Genomic DNA, 9,685 nt, shown 5'->3' on the forward strand with positions numbered 1-9,685 from the left:
ATTGTTGTGTCCATGTTCCCTATGGAATCTTGTGCACCTGAGATTCTCTCTTTCATCTCTTGTATTCTGTTGCTGATGCTTGCATCTATGGTTCCTGATTTCTTTCCTAGGGTTTCTATCTCCAGAGTTGTNTCCCTTTGGGTTTTCTTTATTGTTTCTACTTCCAGTTTTAGATATTAGATGGTTTTGTTCAATTCCATCTCATTTTGGTAGTTTTTGGTAGTGTTTTCCTGTAACTCTTTAAGGGATTTTTGTGTTTACACGTTAAAGTATTCTATCTGTTTATCTGTGATTTCCAGTATTTCCTTCTTAAAGTCCTCCATTATCAATCTGAGATGTGACTTTAGATCTATGTCCTGCTTTTCTGGTGTGATGGTGTATCCAGGACTTGCTATGTTAGAAGAGTTTGGTTCTGATGATGCCAGGTAACCATCTGATTATCTCTAGTGCTTGCTGCCTTCAATATATCTGATTGGAGCTTGTTGTTCCTATAATCCCAGTTGATTCAGGACTTCTCAGAGTCCAGATTTCTCTGTGATTCTTTGAGTATTGGTTCCTGTGAACCTGAAATTCTGGTGTGTCTGAATTCTTGGCAGTCAAGCTCCTCTGAGACACTCAAATACTAGTGTGATCCAGCTCCTGTTATCCTGAGATCCTGTTGTCCTAAGATCCTGGGCGTGTTACATTGTGTGAAAATGGTGTCTCTTTTGAGGACCATGGAGTTGTCTGGTCTGTTTGAAAACATGGTAAAACTGAAGTGATTAAAAGGAACCTGAGCCTCTGATCAGGAAAGGCTCTGATGTCTTTGTTCCTGCTGTCACAGGCCCGTCACTATTAGATTGGAGCAGCTGTTGTGTCCCACTCACCAGTGATCCTAAGATTGCTTTGACAGTCTGCTAGGGATCGTGGGGGGTGTCTGCTGAATCTGTGCCCTTGGTGACCTGGTGCTGGAGCAGACCAGAAAGGATTTGTGCCTCTGGTCAGGCCGGTTCTCTGCTGCTGTCTCAGGTCCCATGTGCAATTGGATTGGAGCAGATGTTGTGTTCCACTCACTAGTGATCCTGAGATCACTTGGGCAGTCCTCTACAGACTGTGGGGTTGTATGCCCACTCTGAACCCTAGGTGACCCAGTGCTAGAGCAGACCAGAAGGGATTTGGGCCCATGGTCAGGCTGGTTCTTTGCTTCTCTGGTGCTGTCTCAGTTCCAGTGAGCGATTGGATTAGAGCAGAAGTTGTGCTCCACTCACCAGTGATCCTAAGATTGCTTGGGCAGTACACTAGGGACCGTGGGGGTGTCCACCAAATCCACGCCCTAGGTAATCTTGAGCTGGTGCAGACCAGAAGGGGCTTGTGCCCCTGGTCTGGCTGGTTCTCTGCTGCCCTAGTGCTGTCTCAGGTCCTGTGAGCAATTGGATTGGAACGGATATTGTGTTCTACTTACCAGTGATCCTAAGATCGCGTGGGCAGTCCTCTAGGGATTGTGGGGGTGTCTGCCTACTCCTCCCACTAGGTTACCCGGTGCTGGCACAGACTGGAAGGGATTTGTCCTCTTTGTAGGATTCTTACCCTGTGATGTACAGTACCGCCACCTTCCTTTGAATTGAAAGTCAAGAGAACACCAATCATAGTCACTGTGGATGGAGATACAACTGTAGTGGAATCCATCAGCATAAACAAATGGAAAGACACAGCTATCAGTAGAAATCTCTGGAAAACAGAAAAATTTTAGCACACAAAATAAGATCATTTAGGAAACTGGCTTTCAAATTGCTTTTTTTTTTTTTTTTTTTGAATTTGTTCTCACTCAGTTAGACTTCAAACTCACTACTTAGGCCAGGGCTTGCTTCTAGTTCATGTTAATCTTCCCATCTAGCTTTTTAAGTGCTAAGATTGGAAGTTTGAGTTGTCATGCATAACTGGGATTTGACTTTGGAACATCTATTTTGGCAGCAACATAACAATTGTTCTCTCATCATCCTCACACACACCTGAAGCTGATGTCATTTGCTGCCTTTCATGCTTGTAATACAAAATATCAGGAAAATTTCCAAGGAAGTCTCATTTTGGCCCAGCGCTGGGTTCAGGTTGGAGATGCTGGCTTCCTCATAAAAAGTTCTCTAGCAAGGAGGAATCTCATTGATCAGAGTTCACACTCTTTTTCATCTTTCTCATCATCCATGTTGACTAGGTAGATTGGTCTGTGGGCATATCTGTAGGGTATTTTCTTGACTAATGATTGATATAGAAAGGCCTATCTCAATGTGGGTGGTATTATTCCTGGGAGGTATGTCTGTTTTGTACAAGAAATTAAGATGAACAAGTAAGGAAGGGAAAACCAGTTGGCAGCATCCTTCATGTTTTCTTCCTCTGCCCCTGCTTCAATTCTTGGCCTTGATATCCTCAATGATGAATTGTGATTACCAAGTGTTAGCCAAATAATCCCTTCTATTCTCAAGTTAAATTTTGTATTTTATCACACCAAGCAAACATAAGTAGAATTGAAATTGCTACTAGGAGTGGGGTGTTGCTTAATATGAACCTCAGTGTGTTATTCCTTGTGTATACTATGAATTCACCGTGAAGCTTTTTACTGGAAGGAACATTTCCTTAAATATTGCTACTTCTGCTCCTAATTAAGTTCCTTCCCTGATTTCCTTCAACAATAGACTATGATTTATAAACTACCAGATTGATTTCCAAAATGGTTGTATAAGTTTACATTCCCAACATCAGTAGAAGAATGGTCCTCTTGTTTCACATACCCTCCAGCCTGTGCTATCCCTTGAGGTTTTGATCTTAGCTATTCTTCTGGATGTAAGATGGAATCTTAGGGCAATTTTGATATATTTCCCTGATGACTAAGGGCTTTGAACTTTTTAAAATTGCTTTTTGCCGTTCAAGACTCCTCTGTTGAGAATTCTGTTTAACTCTGTACCCCATTTTTAAATTAGGTTATTTGATTTTTTAGTATTTATTTTTTTGGATTCTTTGTATATTTTGGATATCTCTGTCAGGTCTTGGGTTGGTAAAGACTTTTTCCCCATTCTGTAGGGTTTAACTTTGTCCTATTGACAATGTTGCTTGCCTTACAGAAGCTTTTCAGTTTCACATGGTCTTATTTACTAGTTGTTGATCTTAGTGACTGAGCTCTTGGTGCTCTGTTCAAGAGAATGTATTCTGTAATAATGTGTTCAAGGATATGCTTCATTTTATTTTCTATTAGGCTTAGTATATTGAGTTTTACCTTGAGGTATTTGGTTCACTTGGACTTGTGTTTTGCACAGGGTAATAAATTTGGATCTGTTTTCACTTTTTATATGCATATATACAGTTATACCAGTACCATAGTACCACTTGTTGAAGATAATCTCTTTTTTCCTTTAAATGGTTTGAGTTTTTTTATTGTTGTTAGACGTCAAATGTCCATAGGCGTGTGGGTTTATTTCTGGGTCCTCACTTTAATTCCATTGATAAGCCTATTTTTATGCCAATATCATGTGTTTTTATTATATTTCTCTGTAGTCCAGGTTAGATCAGTGATGGTGATACCTCCAGAAGTTCTTTTATTATACTGAATAATTTTAGCTATCTAGGTTTTATTGTGTTTCCAAATGAGATTGAGAAATTTTTTTCAAGGTCTGTAAAAAGTTTTTGTTGTAATTTGGTGTGAATTGCATTGAATCTATAGATTGCTTTTGGTAACATGGGTATTTTCAATATGTTAATTTTACTGATTCATGAGCACGGGAAGTCATTTCATCTCATCATATCTTCTTCAATTTCTTTCTTCAGAGGCTTGAAATTCTTGTCACAGAGGTCTTTCACTTTCTTGGTTAGAATTACACCAAGGTATCATATTATTTGTAGCTGTTGCAAAGGGCATTTTCCCTTAATTTCTTTTTCAGTAGGTCAGTGTTTTATCAATGGAAGAAGGAACCAAACTGAGGCCACTTTCAATAAAACTCCTATTTTTGAATAGAGGTCAAACAAGTTTTAAATCCCCAAGACCTCCCAGGATGAGCAATATCCTGGTTGGCAAGTTGAGACATAAATCATGAGCATGTTACTCTGCCATAGCTGAGCAAACCAACCGATGGGAAGATAACAAATGTACCACAAAGAAATGTTCTTAGGAAAGTCCTGTATCTCTGAATCCTGATTAGTGAATTATGTAACTATAGTTTGGCACAGGTGATTAAGGTTTTTGAGATTGTATAGCATTCTGGCTCAGGGTTGTATTTCAGCATCCCAGAGAGATCGGTATAATAATGATAAAAATGAGGTTTTCTTTGATACAATGACATGGTGATGTTTGAGTTGTGTTGAATTGAAAAGGACCACAGGGCATCACAGCAACAGATAGTAACTACAACATATATTTTCTTTTTTTCTAAAACAAAAACAAAAACAAAAACAAACAAAACAAAAACAAAAACCTTATCTCTTGCTTTGCCAATGTGATCTCCAGAATATCTCTCTATGATCTCACTTCCATCCATGTGCAGCTGTTGTCACTCTCTGTTTTTTCTACTTAAGATAGAAAGTATTAGCAAATCTCCAAAAAAAAGTCTGTGATTTCCTCAGTGGAGATCCATTAGCAGTGAGAGAGACTTCATTTCCAGAATTCAGACTCTGGAACCTCTTTCATCATGTGCTATCCAGACTGACCAAGATATCCAAAACTTCTTTCCAAGTTCCCCACTGCCCTCCACAAAATATTCTTTGTCCTATCATCATCATCATCATCATCATCAGCAGCAGCAGCAGCAGCAGCAGCAGCAGCAGCAGAAGCAGCATATCAATGTCTTCTCATAATGTATTGCTCCATGATGAAGGGTTCACTGTTAAATGCTAATCCACCTTCAATGATTCAGTATTTATATTTTCTTGATGTTAGAATAAGAAATTGTTTCAGATGGCTTATGTTCTGAGCATTAAAATTTTCTGTTTGTAATAGGATAGTTATATTACTTACCTCAAGTTAACAGCCCATGATATGTATCTATATCCAAATATTATTTTTAACATGTATACATATATAATTATTATTTGTCAATGACAAAGGAAATAATAAAATGCAGAAACCTACAGTGTCTTATCTTGGTCCCAATGGAGAAGGGAGTATTTTTCTTGAGTGACCAGGAGTTGGTCACTAACCTGGATCTTCAGAATCTGGTTTGACCACTATGACCCATTTCAGAAGAATAATGCAAGAAAAAATTACATGACTAAAAAGTGCCAGAACTTCCTCAAATCTAATAGGTGATAATTGAGATGTTGCCCAATAGAGTTGGTTGCTTACCTTGTTCTGGAGGATGTAAATGAGACAGTTCTGAAAGACAAAATGAATATGCAAAATGTAAGCTACCTCCCCAAAACTGCATTCACAGACTAACTACGAAATACATAAAATATTCTGCAATGTCATATCAAGTTGGGGTTGAATATTTATCCTGGAAATGTCACATCAAGGTATGAAAACCAGGAAGTCTGTGATTCGAGCTAACCCTGTGCCACAGCTTTCCATACCCAAGTCCTGCCTTGTGAAAGTTGATCATTCAGGAGTGCTGACACACCTGGGAGCACAGGTAAGACCATCACTTCTGCTCAAATGTCTTGCCTAAGATGGACCCACCCAGAGCTCTCAGAACACAGGAACTGAGGAACAGACTGGGACAGGATCCTTCCAGTTTCCATCTGTGCCTGCAATTGACCCTGTACCACACTCTCCATATCCAGAGCCTACAAGGAGAGAGCAGGTCTCCCAAGAGTGCTGACATACCTGAATACATAGGTGAGACCACCACTTCTGCTCAAATTCCTGGCCAAAAAGGGACCAGCCCAGAGCCATCAGGATACAGGAACCAAGGAATGGCCAGGGACAGGATCATTCTAGTTTCCTTCTGAGCCCCAGTGCTGGCCCTGTGCCAGAGTTCTCTATTAAAGGGTCCCACCAGAAGAGAGGTGGTCTCACAGGAGTGCTGGCACTCCTGCAAGCACAAGTTAAGACCACCACTTCTGCTCAAATTCCTGGCTCAAGAGGTATTTTCCCAGAGCCACTAGGATAGAGGAACCAAGGAACAGCTCTGGACTGAATCCTTGCAGTTTCTCTCTGCACCATGGAGCTGACCCTGTGCCACAGCTCTCCATACACAAGTTCTTCCAGGAAAAGATTGATCTCCCAGGAGTGCTGACACAGAGGTATACATGAGGGACAAGCCACCGTCAGAGAGAACAATGCCAGCTAACACCAGAGATAACCAGATCATTTTGTCTTGCAAGAGGCAAGGGCAAGAACATAATCAACAGAAAACAAGCCTATTTGGCATCATCAGAACCCAGTTCTCCCACCACAGCAAGTCCTGGATACCACAACACATTGGAAAAGCAAGACCTTGATTTAAAATGACATCTTATGATGACGATAGAGGACTTTAAGAAGGTCATATGTAACTCCCTTAAAGAAATACAGGAGAACACAGGTAAACAGGTAGAAGCCCTTCAATAGGAATCACAAAAATCCCTTAAATAATCACAGGAAAACCCAACAAAACAGGGGAAGGAATTGAATAAAACCATCCAGGATCTAAAAATGGGAATAGAAACAATAAAAAATTAAAAGGGAGACAACCCTGTAGATAGAAATCCTAGGAAAGAGATCAGGAGCTGTAGATACAAGCATCACCAGCAGAATATAAGATATAGAAGAGAGAATTCCAGATGCAGAAAATACTATAGAAAACATTAGCACAACAGTCAAAGAAAATGAAAAATGCAAAAGATCCTAAATCAAAACATCTAGGAAATCAAGGAAATATGAGAAGACCAAAATGAATGATAATAGCTATATAGACAACAATGATTCCCAAATTAAAGGGCCAGTAAATATCTTCAACAAAATTACACAAGAAACCTTCCATAACCTCAAGACAGAGATGCACATAAACATTCAAGAAGCCTTCAGAATTCCAATTAGATTGGACAAGAAAAGTAATTCCTCCCATCACATTATAACCAAAACACCAAATTCATTAAAAAAAGGAAGAATTTTAGAAGCACTAAGGGAAAAAGGTCAAGTAACATATAAAGGCAGACCTATCAGAATCACACCAAATTTTTCACCAGAGAGTATGAAAGTCAGAAGATACTGGGCAGATGTCATATAGACTCTTAGAGAACACAAATGCCAGCCTAGGCTACTATACCCAGCCAAATTCTCAATTATCATAGATGGAGAAACTAAGATATTCCATGTCAAAACCTAATTTACACAATATAATCCAACAAATCCATTACACAAAGAATAATAGATGGAAAACCCCAACACAAGGAGGGAAACTACACCATAGAAAAGGCAAGAAAATAATCTTCTTTTAACAAACCAAAAAGAAGATAGCCACATAAGCATAATTCTACCTCTAATAACAAAAATAATAGGAAACAACAATCACTTTTCCTTAATATCCCTTATAACAATAATGGACTCAATTTCCTAATAAAAGGACATAGACTAACAGACTGGCTACATAAACAGGACCCAAAATTGTGCTTAATACAGGAAACACACCTCAGTGAAAAAGACAGATATTGCCTCAGAGTGAAGGGCTGGGAGAAAAATTTCCATGCAAATGGATGTAAGAAACAAGTTGGAGTAGCTATTCTGATATAGACTAAAATCGGCTTTCAACTAAAAGTTATGAAAAAGGATAAGATAGGACACTTCATATTCTTCAAAGGAAAAAATCTACAAAATTGAACTCTCAGTTCTGAATATCTATGCTCCAAAAGCAAGGGCAAATGCTCAAAGTACACATTGCAACTCACACAATAATAGTGGGAGACTTCAACACCTCACTCTCATCAATGGACAGATCATAGAAACAGAAATTAAACAGAGGCATATTGAAACTAACAGAAGTTATGAAACAAATGGATTTAACAGATATCTATAGAATATTTCATCCTCAAACAAAAGAATATACCTTCTTCTCAGCACCTCATGGGACCTTCTCTAAAATTGACCATATAATCGGTTACAAAACATGTCTCAACAGATACAAGAAGTTTAAAATAATCCCATCCCTACTGTCAGATCCTCACTGACTATAGCTGGTCTTCAATAACAAGAACAACAAAATAATAACCAGTAATCCAACATACACATGGAAGTTGAACAATGCCCTATTCAATGATAACTTAATCAAAGAAGAAATAAAGAAAAAAATTTAAAGACTTTTTAGAAATTAATGAAAATGAAAGCACACCATGCCCAAAATTATGGGACACAATGAATGCAATGCCAAGAAGAAAAACTCATAGCACTGAGTGCCTCCAAAAAGAAACCAGAATGAGCATACTCTAAGTTGTTTAGCAGCATACCTGAAATCTCTAGAACAAAAAGAAACAAATACACTCAGTAGGAGTAGATGGCAGGAAATAATCAAACTCAGGGCTAAAATCAACCAAGTAGAAAGAAAAAGAACTATACAAAGAATTAGCAAAACCAGGAGTTGGTTCCTTGAGAAAATCAACAAGATAGATAAACTATTAACCAGACTATCCAGATGGCACAGAGACACTATCCAAATTAACAAAATCAGAAATGGAATGGGAGACATAACAACAGACACTGAGGAAATTCAAAAAGTCATCAGATCCTACTACAAAAGCCTATATTCAACAAAAGTGGAAAATCTCAAAGAAATGGACAATTTTCTAGATAGATACCCAGTACCAAAGTTAAATCAGTATCACACAAGCCATCTAAACCATCCCTTAACCCCTAAAGCAATACAAGCAGTCATTATAAGTCTCCCAACAACAACAACAACAAAAAAGGCCAGGACCCTATGGCTTGTCACCAATGAAGGAGCTAGAGAAAAGACCCAAGGGGTTGAAAGTGTTTACAGCCCCATAGGAGGAACAACAATGTGAACCAACCAGTACTCCCAGAGCTTCCAGGGACTAAACCACTGACTAAAGAGTACACATGGTGGGCCTCATGATTCCAGCTCCATATGTAGCAGAGGATGGACTAGTCGGTCATCACAGGAGGAGTGGCCCTTGGTCTTGTGAAGGCTCTATGCCCCAGTGTAGGGAATAGCCAGGGCCAGGAAGCAGGAGTGGGTGGGTTGGTGAGCAGTGGGAGAGGGTTGGCAATAGGATTTGGCTTTTGGAAGGAAAACAGGAAAGGGGATAACATTTGAAATGTAAATAAAGAAAATATCTAATATATTAAAGAATAAAATAATAAAAAAGACCTAATACCAATACTCTTCAAATAGTCTACAAAATAGAAACAAAAGGAATACATAGAAAGAATGAGTTCTTTCTATGAAGCCACAGTTACACTGATAAGAAAACCACACAAAGATCCAACAAAAAACCAGAACATCAGACCAATTTTCCTTATGAATATTGATGCACAAGTACTCAACAAAACAATCCAAGGACACATCAACATGATCAACTTGGCTACAACCCAGGAATGCAGGGATCATTCTATATAGGAAATCCATCAACATAAGCTTTGTTTTTCTTAAACAAAGTCAAAGAAAAAACCATGATCATTTCATTAGATGTTGACTCGATTCTTCATAGAGTTAGAAAGAGAAATTCCCAAATTCATTTGGAATAAAACAAACAAACAAACAAACAAACAAACAAACAGGATTACAAAAACTAT

The 9,685-nt window shown here is 38.6% G+C and overlaps 1 protein-coding gene across 1 annotated transcript in view; it reads right to left on the reverse strand.

Moving 5' to 3' along the window:
- The window catches only part of LOC110336882 (binder of sperm protein homolog 2-like), a 12,746-nt gene extending 6,895 nt beyond the window's left edge, over window positions 1-5,851 (reverse strand). The window contains exons 1-3 of the mRNA XM_021219623.2: window positions 5,722-5,851; window positions 5,303-5,332; window positions 1,567-1,707 (exon numbers count right to left, since the gene is read on the reverse strand). Of these exons, the coding sequence (XP_021075282.2) occupies window positions 1,567-1,707; window positions 5,303-5,332; window positions 5,722-5,851 (301 nt within the window). The remainder of the gene's footprint in view (window positions 1-1,566; window positions 1,708-5,302; window positions 5,333-5,721) is intronic.
- Window positions 5,852-9,685: the final 3,834 nt, after the last annotated feature.

Source organism: Mus pahari, chromosome 19 (genome assembly GCF_900095145.1).
Source record: "Mus pahari chromosome 19, PAHARI_EIJ_v1.1, whole genome shotgun sequence".
In the NCBI taxonomy this organism is placed as follows: domain Eukaryota; kingdom Metazoa; phylum Chordata; class Mammalia; order Rodentia; family Muridae; genus Mus; species Mus pahari.